The 22,634-nt window shown below is 49.1% G+C and overlaps 1 protein-coding gene across 6 annotated transcripts in view; it reads left to right on the top strand.

The window, feature by feature from the left end:
- Nucleotides 1-22,001, top strand: part of RASGRP2 (RAS guanyl releasing protein 2) — a 30,714-nt gene extending 8,713 nt beyond the window's left edge. For all 6 annotated transcript variants that reach the window (XM_038764349.1, XM_038764346.1, XM_038764351.1 and 3 more), the window contains exons 5-17: nt 2,647-2,778; nt 3,015-3,165; nt 5,201-5,374; nt 8,338-8,454; nt 8,800-9,081; nt 9,232-9,309; nt 11,896-12,018; nt 12,216-12,331; nt 16,625-16,766; nt 17,492-17,528; nt 17,929-18,108; nt 21,720-21,781; nt 21,904-22,001. In XM_038764349.1, coding sequence (XP_038620277.1) covers nt 2,647-2,778; nt 3,015-3,165; nt 5,201-5,374; nt 8,338-8,454; nt 8,800-9,081; nt 9,232-9,309; nt 11,896-12,018; nt 12,216-12,331; nt 16,625-16,766; nt 17,492-17,528; nt 17,929-18,108; nt 21,720-21,778 — 1,591 coding nt within the window. In that variant the 3' untranslated portion in view covers nt 21,779-21,781; nt 21,904-22,001. The remainder of the gene's footprint in view (nt 1-2,646; nt 2,779-3,014; nt 3,166-5,200; nt 5,375-8,337; nt 8,455-8,799; nt 9,082-9,231; nt 9,310-11,895; nt 12,019-12,215; nt 12,332-16,624; nt 16,767-17,491; nt 17,529-17,928; nt 18,109-21,719; nt 21,782-21,903) is intronic.
- Nucleotides 22,002-22,634: the final 633 nt, after the last annotated feature.

The following is a 22,634-nucleotide window of genomic DNA, read 5'->3' as shown; positions in this document are numbered from 1 at the left end:
CAGAAACTACCTTCTCTAAGGTCGCCAATGACCTCCTTCTTAACAAATCCAATGGCCTCTACTCCATGCTAACCCTCCGCAACCCCTCGGCTGCTGTGAACACTATTGACCACCTACTTCTCCTGGAAACACTAACCTTGGCTTCGCTGGCATTATTCTTTTTTCATTCTCTTCCTATCTCTCTGGCTGCTCCTTCTCGGTCTTTTTCTCCGGCTCCTCTCCGCTTTCCACCTCTAACTGTGGGGGTCCTTAAGGGCTCTGTTCCAGATCCCTTTTTATTTTTCATCCAAACCCATTCCCTTGAAGAATTTATTCACTCCCATAGTTTCAACCACCATCTCTATGCTGATGGTTCCCAAATCTACTTTTCCACTCCTCTACAGTCTCACATCTCCTCCTGCCTTCAGGACATGTCTACTTGGATGTCCTGCTGACGCCTCAAATTTAACATGTCCAAAAGAGAAACTCCTCATCTTCTTACCCAGTCCCTCTCTTTTCCTTGACTTTCTCATCCTTCACGCCGCTGCCTGGATTGTCTTTGTCCAGAAACGCTCTGGGCATGTTACTCCCCTCCTCAAAAATCTCCAGTGGCTACCAATCAACCTACATATCAGGCAGAAACTCCTCACCCTGGGCTTCAAGGCTGTCCATCACCTTGCCCCCTCCTACCTCACCTCCCTTCTCTCCTTCTCCAGCCCAGCCCTCACCCTCCGCTCCTCTGCCGCTAAACTCCTCACCGTGCCTCGCTCTCACCTGTCCCGCCGTCTACCCCCGGCCCACGTCATCCCCCTGGCCTGGAATGCCCTCCCTCCGCACATCCACCAAGCTAGCTCTCTTCCTCCCTTCCAGGCCCTACTGAGAGCTCACCTCCTCCAGGAGGCCTTCCCACACTGAGCCCCCTCCCCCCTCCATCCCTCCCGCCTTACCTTCTTCCCCTCCCCACAGCACCTGTATATATGTTTGTATGTATTTATTACTCTATTTCATTTGTACATATTTATTCTATTTATTTTATTTTGTTAATATGTTTTGTTTTGTTCTCTGTCTTCCCCTTCTAGACTGTGAGCCCACTGTTGGGTAGGGACCGTCTCTATATGTTGCCGACTTGTACTTCCCAAGCGCTTAGTACAGTGCTCTGCACACAGTAAGCGCTCAATAAATATGATTGAATGAATGAATGAATCCTCCCTGTCTCAGAAGCTCATAACCTCAGCATGATCCTCAACTCATTTCTTCCATTCAACATGCATATTCAATCTGTCACCCAATCCTTCACACCGTCTCGAGAATCTGACCCATCCTACCTTGCCTGGCTAATTTTTTACTACAACCCAGCCCACACGCTTCACTCTCTAACACCAACCTACTCACTATACTTTGATGTTGTCCCTTTCGCCACTGACCTGTAGCCCACATCCTCCCTCCAGCCTGGAACATCCACCACTCTCTCCACCTTTAAAGCCGTACTAAAATGGAAACTCCTTGATATACCCCTCACCTCCCCATCCTATTCGCCCTCCTCTCTGCGCCGTTTATGCCTTCCGTCCTTCTGCCTCACCCCCACAGCGATTATGTCCATATTCCTCTTCTCTGCTGCTTCCCCAATTTGTAATTTATTTTAATATCTGTCTCCCACGCTAGGTTGTAGACTCGTGGGCAGGCATCGTGTCTACTAACTGTACTGTACCATCTACTCCCGAGCGCTCACTGCAGTGCCCTGCACACAGTAAATGCTCAATGAATACCACAGATGGATTGAAGTCACTGCTCTGTACCTCAGTTTCCCCACCTATAAAATGGAAATAGTAATATCTGCCTCGCCTTACCTCTCAGTGGTGTTATGAGGGTAAAATGACATCGAGAAGCCATGTGACTCACTGGAAAGAGCAAGGGTTTAAGAGTCAGAGGACATGGGTTCTAATCCTGGTTCTGCCTGGTTCTGCCACTTGTCGGCTGTGTGACTTTGGGCAACCTGACTTCTCTGTGACTAACTTCTCTGTGTCTCAGTTCCCTCACCTGTAAAATGGGAATTAAGACTGTTAGCCCCAAGTGGGATGACCTGATTACCTTGTATCCCCCCCAGTGCTTAGAACAGTGCTTGGCACATCATCATCATCATCAATCGTATTTATTGAGCGCTTACTGTGTGCAGAGCACTGTACTAAGCGCTTGGGAAGTACAAATTGGCAACATATAGAGACAGTCCCTACCCAACAGTGGACTCACAGTCTAAAAGGCACATAGTAAGCGCTTAACAAATGCCATTATTATTATTATCGTTGATAATTTCGTTGATGTGAAATCACTTTGGGAAATGTAAAAGGATCACTCTACGAACTGAAGGGATGATTATGGGAGGTAGAGGCAGAGCCCCGGTGAATCATCATCATCAATCGTATTTATTGAGCGCTTACTATGTGCAGAGCACTGTACTAAGCACTTGGGAAGTACAAATTGGCAACATATAGAGTCAGTCCCTACCCAACAGTGGGCTCACAGTCTAAAAGGGGGAGACAGAGAACAAAACCAAACATACTAACAAAATAAAATAAATAGGATAGATATGTACAAGTAAAATAAATAAATAAATAGAGTAATAAATATTGCTCTGGGATCCCCCCCCCCCCCCGCCAATCATTCCCTCAGGTACTGGATCTCGGCCTTTCCTGCCGAGTTCGACTTGAACCCAGAACTGGCTGAACAGATCAAGGAGTTGAAATCTCTGCTGGACCGGGAGGGCAACCGCAGGCACAGCAGCCTCATCGACATCGACAGCGTGTGCGTGGGGTGGGCAGGGCGTGGGAGACCCGGAGGGGGTGAGGTGCTGGGCCCCTAGCTGGGGTTGGGGTGCCGGGACCGGGAGCAGACTAAGTCTGCGGGGGAGAGCAAATGTGTGTTTGTGTGACTGCGTGGGGAGGACCAGGATGCTCGGGCCCTGGGAGGGGCGTCCAGGGGCCGACAGGATGGGGGGGCCTGAGCTCACCACCCCTTAACAACCCACCGCCCCCCATCAGGCCCACCTATAAGTGGAAGCGTCAGGTGACCCAGCGGAATCCAGTGAGCCAGAAGAAGAGGAAGATGTCCCTGCTGTTCGATCACCTGGAGCCCACGGAGCTGGCCGAACATCTCACCTTCTTGGAGTACCGCTCTTTCTGCAAGATCCTGGTGTGGGCGCGGGGGGTGCGGGAGGGCGCCGCTGGGCGGGTGGGCCGGGGGCATGGCACCGCACCCAAGGGTCTTAATCAATCAATCAATCAATCAATCAGTCGTATTTATTGAGCGCTTACTGTGTGCAGAGCACTGTACTAAGCGCTTGGGAAGTACAAGCTGGCAACATATAGAGACAGTACCTACCCAACAGTGGGCTCACAGTCTAGAAGGGGGAGACAGAGACCAAAAGTAAACATACTAACAAAATAAAATAGATAGGTACAAGTAAAATAAATAAATAAATAGAGTAATAAATATTAGAATAATGATAATAATAATAGTGGCATTTATTAAGCGCTTACTATATGCAAAGCACTGTTCTAAGCGCTGGGGAGGTGACAAGGTGATCAGGTTGTCCCACGGGGGGGCTCATGGTCTTCATCCCCATTTTACAGATGAGGCAACTGAGGCACAGAGCAGTGAAGGGACTTGCCCAAAGTCACACAGCTGGCAGTTGGTGGACCTCTGACTCCAAAGCCTGTGCTCTTTTCCACTGAGCCACGCTGCTTCTCTTGCTGCCAGTCACTCGGTGGCATCTCCTTGGTGGAGAAGCAGCGTGGCTCAGTGGAAAGAGCCCGGGCTTGGGAGTCAGAGGTCTTGGGTTCAAATCCCGGCTCCGCCAATTGTCAGCTGGGTGACTATGGGCAAGTCACTCAACTTCTCTGTGCCTCAGTTCCCTCATCTGTAAAATGGGGATTAAGACTGTGAGCCCCACGTGGGACAACCTGATCACCTTGCATCCTCCCCAGCGCTTGGAACAGTGCTTTGCACATAGTAAGCGCTTAATAAATGCCATTATTATTATTATTATTATCTCCTGGGCAGCTGTTGAGCTCCAAACACTGGTCTAAGCAGGCTTGGGAGCATGCAGCAATAGTGGGACAAACCAGCCCTGCCCCCCTGCCTGCGGGGAGCTCCCAATCTAACAGGGGGGAGCCCTGGCACTGAGGGTCCTTGGGAGTGCTCCCTGGGGGGAGCTGACTCTGGGGAGGAGCCCCGACAGCAATGGGGAAGGGGAAGCAGGAGTCGGGGAGAGTTTGGGAGATAAGGGAAAATGTGGGATGGGCTCCCATTCCAGGATTAATTATAATAATAATAATAATAATAATAATAATGGCATTTATTAAGCGCTTACTATGTGCAAAGCACTGTTCTAAGCACTGGGGAGGTTACAAGGTGATCAGGTTGTCCCATAGGGGGCTCACAGTCTTAATCCCCCTTTTACAGATGAGGTAACTGAGGCACAGAGAAGTGACATGCCCAAAGTCACAAGCTGACAATTGGCAGAGCCGGGATTTGAACCCACAAACAAATACCATTATTATCAGTGCTTAGAAAGTGCTTTGCACATAGTAAGCGCTTAACAAATACCATTATTATTATTCTTATTATTATTCTCTGGGCCTCAATTACCTCATTTGTAAAATGGGAATGAAGACTGTGAGCCCCCTGTGGGACAACTTCATCACCTTGTAACCTCCCCAGCGCTTAGAACAGTGCTTTGCACATAGTAAGCGCCTAACAAATACCATTATTATCAGCGCTTAGAAAGTGCTTTGCGCATAGTAAGCGCTTAACAAATGCCATTATTATTATTATTCTCTGGGCCTCAATTGCGTCATCTGTAAAATGGGGATGAAGACGGTGAGCCCCCTGTGGGCCAACCTGATCACCTTGTAACCACCCCAGCGCTTAGAACAGTGCTCTGCACATAGTAAGCGCTTAATAAATGCCATTATTATTATTAGTCCAGTGCTCTGCACACAGTAAGTGCTCAATAAATGTGATGGAATGAATGAGGAGCTGGGGGAGGGAGAAGGGGTCCTGACTTTTAGACTGTGAGCCCACTGTTGGGTAGGGACTGTCTCTATATGTTGCCAATTTGTACTTCCCAAGCGCTTAGTGCAGTGCTCTGCACATAGTAAGCGCTCAATAAATACGATTGATGATGATGATGATGATGATGACTTCTCCCCCGGGGGGGCTGCAGTTCCAGGACTATCACAGCTTCGTGACGCACGGCTGCACGGTGGACAACCCCATCCTGGAGCGTTTCATCTCCCTCTTCAACAGCGTTTCTCAATGGGTGCAGCTCATGGTCCTCAGCAAGCCCACGGCACAGCAGAGAGCACTGGTCATCACCCACTTCATCCACGTGGCAGAGGTCAGTCAGTATTCAATAATAATAATAATAATAATGGCATTTATTAAGCGCTCACTATGTGCAAAGCACTGTTCTAAGTGTTGCGGAGGATACAAGTTGATCAGGTATTTTAATAATAATAACGATGGTATTTGTTAAGCTCCTACTATGTGCCAAGCACTGTTCTAAGCACAGGGCTAGGTACAAGGTGATCAGGTTGTCCCACGGGGGGCTCACAGTCTTCATCCCCATTTTACAGATAAGGGAACTGAGGCCCAGAGAAGTTAAGTGACTTGCCCAGAGTCACACAGCTGTATTTACTTAGCGCTTCCTGGGGGTGGAGCACTGCACTAATAATAATAATAATAATGATGGCATTTATTATGCACTTACTATGTGCAAAACACTGTTCCAAGCACTGGGGGTGGGGGGTGGGGGGGTGGAAATAAAAGGTGATCAGGTGGTCCCCCGTGGGGCTTGCAGTCTTCACCCCCATTTTCCAGATGAGGGAACTGAGGCCCAGAGAAGTGAAGTGACTTGCCCAAAGTCACACAGCTGACAAGTGGCTGAGCCAGGATTCAAACCCACGACCTCTGACTCCAAATGATGATGATGATGATGATGATGGGCATTTATTAAGCACTTACTATGTGCAGGGCACTGTTCTTAGCGCTGGGGAGGTTGCAAGGTGATCAAGCTGTCCCACGGGGGGCTCACGGTCTTTACCCCTATTTTCCAGATGAGGGAACTGAGGCCCAGAGAAGTGAAGTGACTTGCCCAACATCACACGGCTGACAAGTGGCTGAGCCAGGATTCGAACCCACGACCTCGGACTCCAAATGATGATGATGATGATGATGGCATTTATTAAGCGCTTACTATGTGCAGGGCACTGTTCTTAGCGCTGGGGAGGTTATAAGGTGATCAAGCTGTCCCACGGGGGGCTCACAGTCTTCACCCCCATTTTCCAGATGAGGGAACTGAGGCCCTGAGAAGTGAAGTGACTTGCCCAAAGTCACACAGCTGACAAGTGGCTGATCCAGGATTCGAACCCACGACCTCTGACTCCAAAGCCCGGCATCTTTCCACTGAGCCACAGTGACTAAGCGCTTGGAAAGGACAATTCGGCAACAAATAGAACAATCCCTGCCCAACTCTCAGTCAGTCAGTCAGTCGTATTGATTGAGCGCTTATGGTGTGCAGAGTACCATACCCAGCATTTGGGAGGTTGAGAAGCAGCAGGGCTCAGTGGCAAGACCCCGGGCTTGGGAGTCAGAGGTCGTGGGTTCGAATCCCGGCTCCAGAACTTGTCAGGTGCATGACTTGGGACAAGTCACTTCATTTCTCTGGGCCTCAGTTCCCTCATCTGTAAAATGGGGATGAAGACTGTGAGCCGCACGTGGGACAACCTGATCACCTTGTATCCCCCCAGTGCTTAGAACAGTGCTTGGCACATAGTACAAGCTTAACAAATACCATTGTTGTTATTATTAAAATACAATAGTAAACAGTCACATTCCCTGCCCACAAAGAGCTTACAGTCTAGAGAGGTGAGGTGAGGCGGGCAGGGCCACCTGAGATTCAGAGTCCTCCTTGCCTTCTGCCTCCCTCCACTCATTCATTCATTCATTCAATTGTATTTATCGTGGCTCAGTGGAAAGAGCCCGGGCTTGGGAGTCAGAGGTCATGGGTTCAAATCCCAGCTCCGCCGCTTGTCAGCTGTGTGACTTTGGGCAAGTCGCTTAACGTCTCTGAGCCTCAGTTACCTCACCTGTAAAATGGGGATGAAGACTGTGAGCCCCCCGTGGGACAACCTGATCACCTTGTAACCTCCCCAGCGCTTAGAACACTGCTTTGCACATAGTAAGCGCTTAATGAATGCTATCATTATTATTATTCAGAGTCCTCCTTGCATTCCGCCTCCCTCCACTCATTCATTCATTCAGTCATTCAATCGTATTTAGCGTGGCTCAGTGGAAAGAGCCCGGGCTTGGGAGTCAGAGGTCCTGGGTTCAAATCCCGGCTCCGACGCTTGTCAGCTGTGTGACTTTGGGCAAGTCGCTTAACGTCTCCGGGCCTCAGTTCCCTCATCTGTAAAATGGGGATGAAGATTGTGAGCCCCACCTGGGACAACCCGATCACCTTGTATCCTCCCCAGCTCTTAGAACAGTGCTTGGCACATAGTAAGCGCTTACAAATGCCACCATTATTATTATTATTAAGCGCTTACTGTGTGCAGAGCACTGTACGAAGCACTTGGGAAAGTACAATGCTCCCATCCCAGATTTAGAGAGCCGAGTCCCTTCTTCCCAGAGCTGGGGATGCTCCCGTTGTGGAATGGCTGGCTGGCTGACCATCCCCAGCCCCCCCCGGCCCCGCGGCCTGTGTGTGTCTGTCTATCCATCCGTCCATCCGTCTGTCCCTACCTCACCTCCCTTCTCTCCTTCTACAGCCCAGCCCGCACCCTCCGCTCCTCCGCCGCTAATCTCCTCACTGTACCTCGTTCTCGCCTGTCCCGCCATCGACCCCCGGCCCACGTCATCCCCCGGGCCTGGAATGCCCCCAATCCCTCTGCCCATCCGCCAAGCTCGCTCTCTTCCTCCCTTCAAGGCCCTGCTGAGAGCTCACCTCCTCCAGGAGGCCTTCCCACACTGAGCCCCTTCCTTCCTCTCCCCCTCGTCCCCCTCTCCATCCCCTCCATCTTACCTCCTTCCCTTCCCCACAGCACCTGCATATATGTATATATGTTTGTACATATTTATTACTCTATTTATTTATTTATTTTACTTGTACATATCTATTCTATTTATTTTGTTTTGTTGGCATGTTTGGTTTTGTTCTCTGTCTCCCCCTTTTAGACTGTGAGCCCACTGTTGGGTAGGGACTGTCTCTATGTGTTGCCAATTAAGCGCTTAGTACGGTGCTCTGCACATAGTAAGCGCCCAATAAATACAATTGATGATGATGATGATGATGTCCCACAGAAGCTGCTGCAGCTGCAAAACTTCAACACGCTGATGGCCGTGGTTGGGGGGCTGAGTCACAGCTCCATTTCCCGCCTCAAGGAGACGCACGGCTTCGTCAGCTCGGAGACCGTCAAGGTGGGGGTCCCAGAGGCGGGGGGTCGGGAGGAACCATGGGGGAGGTGACCACTCCCACCTTTGACCTTTGTCCATTGGCCTTTTTCCTCAGGGTGAGCTACCTATTCTATTTATTCTATTTTGTCTGTATGTTTGGTTTTGTTCTGTCTCCCCCTTTTAGACTGTGAGCCCACTGGTGGGTAGGGACTGTCTCTATATGTTGCCGACTTGTACTTCCCAAGCACTTAGTCCAGTGCTCTGCACACAGTAAGCGCTCAATAAATACGATTGAATGAATGATTGAATGAATGAATGACTGAATTAGTGCCTTTCTGGCCTCTTGACCTCTGACCCGAACCTCCCCAGCTCTGGGAAAGCCTGACGGAGCTGGTGACGGCCACGGGCAACTACGGCAACTACCGGCGGCGGCTGGCAGCCTGCGTGGGCTTCCGCTTCCCCATCCTGGGGGTGCACCTCAAAGACCTGGTGGCCCTGCAGCTGGCGCTGCCCGACTGGCTGGACCCCGCTCACACCCGGCTCAACGGCGCCAAGATGCGCCAGCTCTTCAGCATCCTGGAGGAGCTGGCCATGGTGACCAGCCTGCGGCCCCCCGTGCAGGCCAACCCGGACCTGCTCAGCCTGTTGACGGTGCAGGGCTACTGTGGGCCCAGGGTGGGGGGAGAGGAGGGGCCGAGGAGCACGGGAGTGTATGGGCGTGCAAGCGTGGGAAAGGTGGAGTCAACATCCAGGGAGTCCGGGGGTCTGCGGCAGGCTTACAGTCTTACCCTCCCCACCCAGGTGTCTCTGGATCAGTACCAGACAGAGGATGAACTGTACCAGCTTTCCCTGCAGCGAGAGCCCCGCTCCAAAACCTCGGTAAGACTCCTCCCGGGGCCGGGGACCACTGTACCTGGGGGTGGTCTCCAACCCTGGGACCACGGGACCCGGGTATCCCAGCTTGGCCTCGCTCTCTCCCCCACAGTTGGTTCCTCTGGGGAGGGCTTTGAACAAACAGTCTTCATTTTTAAAATGATTATTGATTTATTTTTTTAAAGGAACTTGCTAAGCGCCGACCTCGGGGTGGTCTCCAACCCTGGGACCCCGGGACCCGGGTATCCCAGCTCGGCCTCGCTCTTTCCCCAACAGTTGGTTCCTCTGGGGAAGGATTCGATCAAACCGTCTTCATTTTTAAAATGATTATTGATTTATTTTTTTAAAGGTACTTGCTAAGCGCCTACCTGGGGGTGGTCTCCAACCCTGGGACCCCGGGACCCGGGTATCCCAGCTCGGCCTAGCTCTCTCCCCCAAAGTTGGTTCCTCTGGGGAGGGCTTTGATCAAACAGTCTTCATTTTAAAAATGATTATTGATTTATTTTTTTAAAGGTACTTGCTAAGTGCCTACCTGGGGGTGGTCTCCAACCCTGGGACCCCGGGACCCGGGTATCCCAGCTCGGCCTCGCTCTTTCCCCCACAGTTGGTTCCTCTGGGGAGGGCTTCGATCAAACAGTCTTAATTTTTAAAATGATTATTGATTTATTTTTTTAAATGTACTTGCTAAGTGCCTATCTGGGGGTGGTCTCCAACCCTGGGACCCCAGGACCCGGGTATCCCAGCTCGGCCTAGCTCTCTCCCCCAAAGTTGGTTCCTCTGGGGAGGGCTTTGATCAAACAGTCTTCATTTTAAAAATGATTATTGATTTATTTTTTTAAAGGTACTTGCTAAGTGCCTACCTGGGGGTGGTCTCCAACCCTGGGACCCCGGGACCCGGGTATCCCAGCTCGGCCTCGCTCTTTCCCCCACAGTTGGTTCCTCTGGGGAGGGCTTCGATCAAACAGTCTTAATTTTTAAAATGATTATTGATTTATTTTTTTAAATGTACTTGCTAAGTGCCTACCTGGGGGTGGTCTCCATCCCTGGGACCCCAGGACCCGGGTATCCTAGCTCGGCCTCTCTCTCTCCCCCACAGTTGGTTCCTCTGGGGAGGGCTTCGATCAAACAGTCTTCATTTTTAAAATGATTATTGATTTATTTTTTTAAAGGTACTTGCTAGGCATCTACTATTTGCCAAACGTTGTACTAAGCGCTGGGGTAGATGCAACATAATCAGGTTGGACTGAGTCCCTGACCCACATGGGCGCCCTGATCTTAAATAGGAGGGAGTAGGATTTAATCCCCATTTTAGAGGGAGAAGGATTTAATCCCCCACCTACAGGTGAAGAAATTTGGCCCAGAGAAGTGACTTCACTTCCCTGTTCCTCAGTTACCTCTTCTGTAAAATCATCAATAGCATTTATTGAGTGCTTACTGTGTGCAGAGCACTGTACTAAGTGCTTGGGAAGTACAAGTTGGACTTTGGCCTAAAATGGGGATTAAGATTGTGAACCCCACCTGGGACATGGACTGTGTCCAACCAGATTCGTTTGTATAATAATAGTAATGATGGTATTTGTTAAGCGCTTACTATGTGCAAAGCACTCTACCCCAGTGCTTAGAACAGAGGCTGGCACATAATGAGCGCTTAACAAATACCATTAAAAAAAAAATGATTTGCCCATGTTCACACAGCAGACAAATGGTGGAGCCAGGGTTAGAACCCAAGTCCTCCGGAGCCCGTGTTCATTCTCCCAGACCACGCTCCTTCATTGAGAGCACTTCCTGGGGGCAGAGCAGTGGGCTATGCCAACTTGTACTTCCTAAGCGCTTAGTACAGTGCTCTGCACACAGTAAGCACTCAGTAAATACGATTGAATGACTGAATGAATGACTAAGGGACAGCCATGATCCCTGCCCTCAAGAACCACACTCTGGCAGGGAAGACAGACAAAAAATACAGTACACATAGGAGGAAGCAGGGCTCAAATAGCAGAACCTGAAAGTTGGGCGTGTGAGTGCAGAAGTGCTGAGGTGGTAGTGGAGAGGATCATCATCATCATCATCATCAATCGTATTTATTGAGCGCTTACTGTGTGCAGAGCACTGTACTAAGCACTTGGGAAGTACAAATTGGCAGCATATAGAGACAGTCCCTACCCAACAGTGGGCTCACAGTCTAAAAGGGGGAGACAGAGAACAAAACCAAACATACTAACAAAATAAAATAAATAGAATAGATATGTACAAGTAAAATAAATAGAGTAATAAACATGTACAAACATATATACATATATACAGGTGCTGTGGGGAAGGGAAGGAGGTAAGATGAGGGGGATGGAGAGGGGGACGAGGGGGAGAGGAAGGAAGGGGCTCAGTCTTGGAAGACCTCCTGGAGGAGGTGAGCTCTCAGTAGGGCCTTGAAGAGGATGTGAGAAGAATCGGGGAAGGCCTCCTGGAGGAGGAGGAAGGATTTGGAGATGGTATCGAGGGTGAGGAGAGCGGTGCTGAGGTAAAATGACGGGAGAAGGGTGTTCCAGGCTGCTTTCCCGCGTCAAGCCGGGCCCCCCTTGCCTGTCCCTCCTCCCGCAGCCGACCAGCCCCACCGCCTGCTCCCCGCCGCCTCGTCCCCCCGTGATGGAGGAGTGGACTGCGGCCGCCAAGCCCAAACTGGACCAGGCCCTGGTGGTGGAGCACATTGAGAAGATGGTGGAGGTGGCTCTCTGTGACCCCCCTGTCTGTCTGTCTGTCTGTCCATCCATCCGTCACCCCTTCCAGCCCTGGTTGGGAGTGGAGGTCTCTGCCCCGATGCCACTGCTGCCTACCCCGGGGGTGCTGAATCCCCCCAATCTAGGTGGTGGAGGGGTGGCCCCAGGCCCACACTCACCCATCTGTCTCTGCCTGTCCGTTAGTCTGTGTTCCGGAATTTCGACGTGGATGGCGATGGGCACATCTCGCAGGAGGAATTCCAGATCATCCGGGGAAACTTTCCCTACCTCAGCACCTTCAGGGATCTCGACCAGAACAAGTGAGGCCAGGAAGTGGTCGTGGCAGGGGAAAGGGGAAGGAGGGACTCTGATTTTGACAGGGAGGTGAAATGCTCTTAGTAATACTAATAATGACGATGATGATGGCATTTGTTAAGCACTTACTATGTGCCAAACAGTGTACTAAGCGCTGGGGTAGATACAAGATTATCAGGATGTCCCACGTGGGACTCACAGTCTCCATCCCCATTTTGCAGATGAGGTAACTGAAGCACAGAAAGTGAAGTGTCACACAGCTGATAAGTGGAGAAGTTCAGATTAAAGCCCATGACCTCTGACTCCCAAGTCCGTGCTCTTTCCACTAAATCACGCTGAGATCATTCATTCAATCATTCATTCAATCGTATTTATTGAGCGCTTACTGTGTGCAGAGCACTGTACTAAGCACTTGGGAAGTACAAGCTGGCAACAGAGTAAATATGTACAAGTAAAATATGGAATGTGGGTTGTGGTTCTGGTTGCATTTTAGGGAAGAACATAAAGCTGAAGGTGGGACAGAAAAGGTCAACCAGTAATAATAATAATAATAATAATAATAATAATGATGGTGTTTGTTAAGCGCTTGCTATGTGTCAAGCACTGTTCTAAGCACTGGGATAGATATCCGTTTATCAGGTCCCTCACCGGGCTCACAATCTAAGTAGGAGAGAGAACAGGTATCGCATCCCCATTTTACAGATGAGGTAACAAAAGCACAGAGAAGTGAAGTGACTTGTCCAAGGTCACCCAACAGGCAAGAGGCATTGTGGGGAATAATGATAATAATAATAATGATGGCATTTGTTAAGCACTTACTGTGTGCCAAGCACTGTTCTAAGCACTGGGAAGGATACAAGGTGATCAGGTTGTCCCACGTGGGGCTCACAGTCTTAATCCCCATTTTGCAGATGAGGGAACTGAGGCACAGAGAAGTTAAGTGACTTGCTCAAAGTCACACAGCTGACAGGTGGCGGTCGGGATTGGAACCCATGACCTCTGACTCCCAAGCCCGTGCTCTTTCCTCTTAGTCACGCTGCTTCTCCACTCAATCACTCAATCACTTAATCAATCACTTCAATCACTCAAGTCCCCAAAGGCTCCTGCTTCACTGCTTTCAAACTTGCCCATGTATTCCCTAACCTAAAAAACCCCTTTTCTTGACCCCGTGGCTCCCTCCAGTAATTGCCCCATCTCCTGGCTTAAATTACCTTCTCCTTGAGGATGATTCCCAAATCGACCTTTCTAGCTCTGACCTCTCTCCTTCTCCACAGCATCATCTTTTCTCCTGCCTTCAGGGCATCTCTACTTGGATAGCCTGCAGTCACCTCAAACTTAAATATACCCAAATAAGAACTCCTCAACTCCCCACCCAGACCCTCTCCTCCCCCAGACTTTCCAAAACACTATAGACAACACCACTATCCTCCCTGTCTCCAAGCCTGTAACCTCAACTCATCAACCTGCCGCTTCAGACTGTCGCCAAATTCTTTCTTTTCTACCTTCAAAATCTCTCTAGAATCTGCCCCTTCTGCTCCACCCATGCCGATCCAAGTATTTATCATATCCCTCCTTGACTATTGCATCGGCCTCCTTGTTGACGTCCCAGCTTCCGACCTCTCCCCCATCCAGGCAGTATTTTGCTACCCAATAACCTTTCTAAAAAAACTGTTCTGTGCAAGTTTTCCCACTCCTTAAAACGCCCCCACCGATGGTTGCCCATCCATGTCCACAGCAAGGAGAAGCTCCTCACTCGCAGCTTTGGGGTGCTTAATCAGCTCTCTCACTCTTTTTTTTAAATATTAAGGGCTTACTACGTGCCAGGCCCTGTTTTAAGCGCTGGAGTAGATACAAAACAATCAGGTTGGACACAGTCCATGTCCTCTATGGGGCTCACAGTCTTAAAGCCCATTTAATAGGTGAGGTAACTGAGACACAGGGAAGTGAAGTGACTTGCCCAAGGTCACACAGCACCCCATCCCCCCGCCCTACCTCCTTCCCCTCTCCACAGCACCTGTATATATGTTTGTACAGATTTATTACTCTGTCTATTTTGCTTGTATATATTTACTATTCATTTTGTTAATGATGTACACCTAGCCTTAATTCTATTTGTTCTGATGACTTGACACCTGTCCCCATGCTTTGTTTTGTTGTCTGTCTCCCCCTTCTAGACTGTGAGCCCGCTGTTGGGTAGGGACCGTCTCTATATGTTGCCAACTTGTACTTCCCAAGCGCTTAGTCCAGTGCTCTGCACACAGTAAGTGCTCAATAAATACGATTGAATGAATGAATGAAGTGGCAGAGCCGGGATTAGAACCCAGGTCCTTCTGCCTCCCAGCCCTATGCTCTATCCATTAGGCCACGCTGGTCCCTACCCTAACTTACCTAGCCTCATTCCTCTCCCATTACAACCCAAACTGCTCATTTCACTCCTCTAACATCAACGTATTTACTGTACCTTGATCTCATCTCTCTCGGTGTCTGACCCTTACACCCTCCCTCCAGCCTGAAATATACCTGGCAGACTGTCATTCTCCCCATCTTCAAACCCCTACTAAAAATCATATCAATCAATCAATCGTATTTACTGAGCACTTACTGTGTGCAGAGCACCTCCAAGAAGCTTACTCCGACTAACCTCTCATTTCCCCACCCTATTCGTCCTCACTTTAGCATCATCTATGCATTTGGGTCTGTATAATAATAATGATGGCATTTATTAAGCGCTTACTATGTGCACAGCACTGTTCTAAGTGCTGGGGAGGTTACAAGGTGACCAGGTTGTCCCACGGGGGGCTCACAGTCTTAATCCCCGTTTTACAGATGAGGTCACTGAGGCACAGAGAAGTTAAGTGGGTTCGAATCCCGGCCAAGCCGCTTGTCAGCTGGGTGACTTTGGGCAAGTCACTTCACTTCTCTGGGCCTCAGTGACCTCATCTGGAAAATGGGGATTAAGACTGTGAGCCCCCCGTGTGACAACCTGGTCACCTTGTAACCTCCCCAGTGTTTAGAACAGTGCTTTGCACATAGTAAGTGCTTAACAAATACTATTATTATTATTATTAAGTGACTTGCCCGAAGTCACACAGCTGAAAATTGGCAGATTCGGGATTTGAACTCATGACTTCTGACTCTAAAGCCCGTGCTCTTTCCACTGAGCCACGCTGCTCTTTGATTGATACTTACCCCACTCCCCCAACTCCTATGTCCAACGCCTTATTCTCGGCTGGTTTTGTTCTCTGTAATTTATTTGAATGTATGTCTCCCCCACCAGACTGTGTGCAGTTTGAGAGCAGGGATTGTGTCTACCAACTCTCTTGTATTATTCTCTCCCATTCATTCATTCATATTTATGGAGCGCTTACTGTGTGCAGATCGCTGTACTAAGCACTTGGGAAAGTACAATACAGCAATAAAGAGAGAAAATCCCTGCCCACAGCGAGCTCGCAGTCTGGGGTCATGGGGGAGACGGACATCAATACATGTAAACGGACATCAATATTAATAAATAAAATGACATCTATACCTAAGTGCTTCGGGGCGGAGAGAGGTGGGGATGAGCGAAGGGAGCAAGTCAGGGTAACGTGGGATTGGGAGATGAGGAAAAGTAGGGGTTAGTCTGGGAAGGCCTCTTGGAGGAGATGTACCTTCAGTAAGCCTTTGAAGGGGGGCTTTGAAGTACTTCTGAACACTGAACACAGTGCTCTGCACGCAGTAAGCCGTCAATCGATTGATTGATTGGAGGAACGGTTAGGAATGGAGAGGAAGAGAAAGAGAGGGGTGTTGGATGGTCAATTCCTTACCGTAAGCCTGGGCATCCAGTTATTCAATCCAGCTAGGTACTTATTGAGCACTTACTGTTCATTCATTCATTCATTCAATCGTATTTATTGAGCGTTTACTGTGGGCAGGGCACTGTACTAAACGCTTGGGAAGTACAAGTTGGCGACATATAGAGACTGTCCCTACCCAACAACGGGCTTACAGTCTAGAAGGGGGAGACAGACAACAAAACAAAACATGTGGACAGGTGATACTGTGTGCAGAGCACTGTTCTAACCATCTGGGAGAGTTCAGTAGCAATCCCTGCCCCCAAGGAGTTTACACTCTAGCGGGAACCACCAGCCTGCAGCTCCTCCAGGGGTGTCCCAGTGATAGCATTGCTCATGATTTTAGGTCACAGGTTGTGGCCTTTTATTTTGCTCAGGGAGGGTGTGTATGGGGAGGACACTTATTTGGAGGGGTGAATCGGGGTAGGGGTCAGATGCTGACCCCCGCCCCCACCCCCACCGCAGGGATGGCTGCATCAGTCGGGAGGAGATGGTCTCCTACTTCCTGCGCTCCAGCTCCGTGCTGGGTGGCCGCATGGGCTTCGTGCACAACTTCCAAGAGAGCAGCTCCCTGCGCCCTGTCACTTGCCGCCACTGCAAGACCTTGGTGAGACCCCTCCGCCCATCCCAGCCTCCTTCTGAGACCCCCTCATGAACTCTCAGCCCGCACAGCCTCCCTCCCCAGCCCCGCTACCATCCCAGAAACCCCCAGCCTGGCCCAAGCCCTCCTTCGTCCTCAACATCCCACCCCCGGGGGCTGGGGTACCAGATTATAATAGTAATGATGGCATTTGTTAAGCGCTTACTATGTGCCAAGCACGATTCGAAGCGCTAGGGGGGATATAAGGTAATCACGTTGTCCCACATGGGGCCCACAGTCTTCATTCCCGTTTTCATGATGTGGTAACTGAGGCCCAGTGGAAAGAGCACGGGCTTTGGAGTCAGAGGTCATGGGTTCAAATGCCGGCTCTGCCAATTGACTTTGGGCAAGTCACTTAACTTCTCTGGGCCTCAGTTGCCTCATCTGTAAAATGGGGATTAAGACTGTGAGCCCTCCGTGGGACAACCTCATCACTTTGTAACCCCCCCAGCGCTTAGAACAGTACTTTGCACATAGTAAGTGCTTAATAAATGTTATTTTATTATTATTGCTATTAAATGACTTACCCAAAGTCACACCGTTGACAAGTGGCGGAGCCCGGACTAGAAGCCATGACCTCTGATTCCCAAGCCCATGTTCTTTCCACTGAGCCACGCTTGATTCCTTCCTCTCGTGGCCTCCCCCCTTGACCCCCTTTCTTCCCCTCAGCTCTGCCCCCTCTTCCTTTCCAGATCCTGGGCATCTACAAACAGGGGCTCAAGTGCCGAGGTGAGGGGGCTTCTGGAGCGGGATGGAAGGGGGTTAGAAGGGAGGCTTTTGGCCTGAGGACAGGGAAAGTTTGCAGAGAACCAGGGAGGGAGGGGCTGGGGAACTGAGGGGACTGCCCTCAAAGAGGACTCTCATTATGGTGGGCTGACTGCCAAAGTATGAAGGGGAAATTTGTCTCCTGAGAGTGTATTTGTGTGTGTGTGTGTGTGTGATGGGGGGGGGGGGATTCATTCAATAGTGTTTATTGTGCGCTTACCGTGTGCGAAGCACTGTACAAAGCAGTTGGGGGAGTACAATATGAGATCCCTGGGTATAATATGAGAGCCCTGTCCCCACAGGGGGTGGGATTTGAAGGGCAGTCAGGCAGCCCTCCCTGATGCGGCCTTCCTATCAACCCCAGCCTGCGGCGTCAGCTGCCACAAGCAGTGCCGGGAGCAGCTGTCCGTGGAATGCCGTCGACGGGCCCAGAGCATGAGCCTGGAGCAACCCGTATCTTCCCCGTCCCACACGCACACCCACCTCCGCGCCTTTAGCTTTTCCCTACCCAGACCCGGGAAGCGTGGATCCCGGGGGCCTCCAGGTAAAAAGGCCCTCGTATTTCGGTGAGGAACAGCGGGGCGGGTTGATTCTCTTGAAGAGCCAGGAACTTGTATTTTGTTGGGGGGCTGAAGAGGAACTGAGACTTTTGTTGTGTTGGGGAGGTGCCCCCTCGGGAAAGGGAGGCAGTGGCCTAGGAGGATGTTGTCAGTGAGATGAGACTTTGTTGGGGGCCCTCCCTCCGCACATCCGCCAAGCTGGCTGTCTTCCTCCCTTCAAAGCCCTACTGAGAGCTCACCTCCTCCAGGAGGCCTTTCCGAACTGAGCCCCCTTTCTCCTCTCCTCCTCCCCATCCCCCCCGCCCTGCCTCCTTCTCCTCCCCACTACACCTACATATATGTGTGTACAGATTTATTACTCTATTGATTTTACTTGTACAAATTTACTATTTTATTTATGTTCTTAATGATGTGCATCCAGCGCTTAGAACAGTGCTTTGCACATAGTAAGCGCTTAATAAATGCCGTCATCATCATCACCATCATCAACGAGCTTAATTTCTATTTATTCTGATGACTTGACGCCTGTCCACATGTTTAGTTTTGTTGTCCGTCTCCCCCTTCTAGACTGTGAGCCCGCGGTTGGGTAGGGGCCGTCTCCAGATGTTGCCAACTTGGACTTCCCAAGCGCTTGGTCCAGTGCTCTGCATACAGTAAGCGCTCAATCAATACGATTGAGTGAATGGATGGTGGGGGAGCTTCTCTGTGGGCCACCCGCCCCCAACCCCAGGCAATTCCCCAGCCGGATGTTGCCTGCCGTCCCCGATAAGCTTGGCCTGTTCCCTCCTGTTTCCTGGCCTAGGCCCGGTCGATAGGCAGCCCCCTTTTCGTTTCCTGTTTGCTCCCTGGCTGGGGCTGGGGCTGGGAGGGGTCTGGGAAGCCCCCCTCCCCTAAGACCCCCAGCGCACTCTCGGGTGGCCGCTCCGGGGACCAGACAGGAGACCCAGGCCTGCTTTCTTCTCCCCCAAGACCCACTCTTCGTTCGTTCGTTCATTCGTTCATTCATTCATTCATTCTCATAATGATGATGATGGCATTTGTTCATTCATTCTAATAATAATGATGATGACATTTGTTCATTCATACATTCTAATAGTAATAACGATGATGATAATACTAATAATAATGATGGTATTTGTTAAGCGCTTACTATGTGCAAAGCACTGTTCTAAGCGCTGGGGGGATACAAGGTGATCAAGTTGTCCCACGTGGGGCTCACAGTCTTAATCCTCATTTTACAGATGAGGGAACTGAGGCCCAGAGAAGTTAAGTGACTTGCCCAAAGTCACACAGCTGACAATGGGCAGAGCTGAGATTTGAACCCATGACCTCCGACTCCAAAGCCCGTGCTCTTTCCACTGAGCCATGGTATTCATTTCCCCCTTTTAGACTGTGAGCCCACCGTTGGGTAGGGACTGTCTCTGTATGTTGCCAACTTGTACTTCCCAAGCGCTTAGTACAGTGCTTTGCACACAGTAAGCGCTCAGTAAATACGATTGATTGATTGATTCATTCATTCATTCTAATAATGATGAGGATGAGGATGGCATTTGTTCATTCATTCATTTATTCTAATGATAATAACGATGATGGCATTTGTTCATTCATTCATCCATCCATCCATCCATTCATTCATTCTAATAATAATAGTGGTGGAATTTGTTCATTCATTCATTCTAATAATAATAACGATGATGGCATTCATTCATTCTAATAATAATGATGATGATGGCATTTGTTCATTCATTCTAATAATAATAATGACAGGAGACCCAGGCCTGCTTTCCTCTCCCCCAAGACCCACTCTTCGTTCGTTCATTCATTCATTCATTCATTCATTCATTCATTCTCATAATGATGATGATGGCATTTGTTCATTCATTCTAATAATAATAATGATGATGACATTTGTTCATTCATTCATTCTAATAATAACGATGATGGCATTTATTAATTCTAATAATGATGATGATGATGATGATGATGTCATTTGTTCATTCATTCACTCATTTATTCTAATGATAATAATGATGATGGCATTTGTTAATTCATTCATCCATCCATTCCTTCATTCTAATAATAATAATGATGATGATGGCATTTGTTCATTCATTCATTCTAATAATAATAACGATGATGGCATTCATTCATTCTAATAATAATGATGATGATGGCATTTGTTCATTCATTCTAATAATAATAACGATGATGACATTCATTCATTCTAATAATAATGATGATGATGGCATTTGTTCATTCATTCTAATAATAATAACTATGATGGTATTTGTTCATTCATTCATTCATTCTAATAATAATAACGATGATGGCATTCATTGATTCATTCATTCATTCATTCTAATAGTAATGATGTTGATGGCATTTGTTCATTCATTCTAATAATAATAACGATGATGGTATTTGTTCACTCATTCATTCATTCTAATAATAATAACGATGATGGCATTCATTCATTCATTCTAATAGTAATGATGATGATGGCATTTGTTCATTCATTCATCAATTCATTCATTCTAATAATAATAACGATGATGGCATTTGTTCATCCATCCATCCATCCATCCATCCATCCATCCATTCTAATAATAATAATGATGATGGCATTTGTTCATTCATTCATTCATTCATTCATTCATTCTAATAATGATGATGGCATTTGTTCATTCATTCATTCATTCATTCTAATAATAATGATGATGGCATTGGTTCATTCATTCATTCAATTGTATTTATTGAGCGCTTACTGCATGCAGAGCACTGGACTAAGCGCTTGGAAAGTACAATTTGGCAACAGACAGAGACAGTCCCTACCCAACAACAGGCTCACAGTCTAGAAGAGCACTTACTGTGTACAGAGCACTGTACTCAGCGCCTGGGAAAGTACAATACAGCAATAAAGAGTGACAATCCCTGCCCACAATGAGCTTACAGCTTAGAGGGGAGGAGACAGACATCAGTATAAATAAACAGACATCAAAATACAAATAAACAGATATCAACAGAAATAAATACAATGACAGATATAATAATAATAATAATAATGGTGGTATTTGTTAAGCGCTTACTTTGTGCGAAGCACTGTTCTAAGTGCTGGGGGGATACAAGGTGATCAGGTTGTCCCCATGTGGGGCTCACAGTCTTAATCCCCATTTTACAGATGAGGTAACTGAGGCCCAGAGAAGTTAAGTGACTTGCCCAAAGTCACACAGCTGACAACTGGCGGAGCCGGGATTTGAACCCATGACCTCTGACTCCAAAGCCCGGGCTCTTTCCACTGAGCCATGCTGCTTCTCTTATATATTGTAGCAGATATATTGTATCTGTCATTATACTTATATACTTATATATAACTTATATATACTTATATAGTATAATTTATATACTTATATTGTATATAAGTGCTGCGGGGTTGGGGAGAGGGGAGAAGAGCCAAGGGAGCAAGTCAGGGCTATGCAGAAGGGAGTAGGGGATGAGGAAAAGTGGGGCTTAGTCCGGGAAGGCCTCTTGGAGGAGATGGGCCTTCTATTAAGACTTTGAAGGAGGGAGGGCCTTGACCTTGTCTCCCACCCCACAGAGATCCGGGAGGAGGAGGTCCAGGACGTGGAAGACGGGGTGTTTGATATTCACTTGTAACACGTGAGTCGGAGCTGAGCCGCTGCAACGGAGGCCCACCCCTGGGAGAAGGGGATGCAGGGGTGGGGGGATACTTCTATTTTGCTAGGGGGATTGCTTCACTAGGGCTGTTTTCGTCTCCTCAGTGGCTGGGACTGCGGCCGAAGCACGGACCCATCTCCACCACCAGGCCCGGGTTCGGACTGGACCGGACGGCTCCCACCCGGGCCGGGGAAGGGGATGGTGGGGGAGAGATGGGAGGGGGAGCAGATGGGGGGAACTGGGGACCCCGAGATTGTACAGAATCCTTGTGAATATTTGTACCTTCCAGAAGGAATAAAGATATCCACGAACCAGGGAGCTTTGGAACTGGGCTCTCATTTTGGTGTTGGGGGGAGGCCTGGAAATTCTGGGGAAGCCAGAGTGGTGGGTAGGAGAAGGAGAAGGGGTGTGGTTGAGGAACCATTGAACTCTTCTTTTAGACTGTGAGCCCACTGTTGGGTAGGGACTGTCTCTATATGTTGCCAACTTGTACTTCCCAAGCGCTTAGTACAGTGCTCTGCACACAGTAAGCGCTCAATAAATACAATTGATTGATTGATTGATTGATTCTTAGTCTAGCACTGCCTTCCTCCCACCCCCACGGCTCTAGCCAGCCTTCGCCAGGCTCCCCCGTCCTAGGAACCCAGGTGCCCCCGGCCCCTCCTCTCCCCAGCCCCTTCCCTCCCACCCAGCCGTTCTGAGGGATTAAAGAAAAATCATTTCGAGAGGAAATGCATATTGATCCCAAGCTCCTCACCTCCGGGCCCATCCCCTCTCCTGCCAAGGCTGCTTCACCGCTTCCCCCTCCCCGCCTCCCTCCAAGCCAAATCTCCTA

Source organism: Tachyglossus aculeatus, chromosome 22, assembly GCF_015852505.1.
Source record: "Tachyglossus aculeatus isolate mTacAcu1 chromosome 22, mTacAcu1.pri, whole genome shotgun sequence".
Taxonomy (NCBI): domain Eukaryota; kingdom Metazoa; phylum Chordata; class Mammalia; order Monotremata; family Tachyglossidae; genus Tachyglossus; species Tachyglossus aculeatus.
This window is presented reverse-complemented; position numbering and strand designations above follow the sequence as displayed.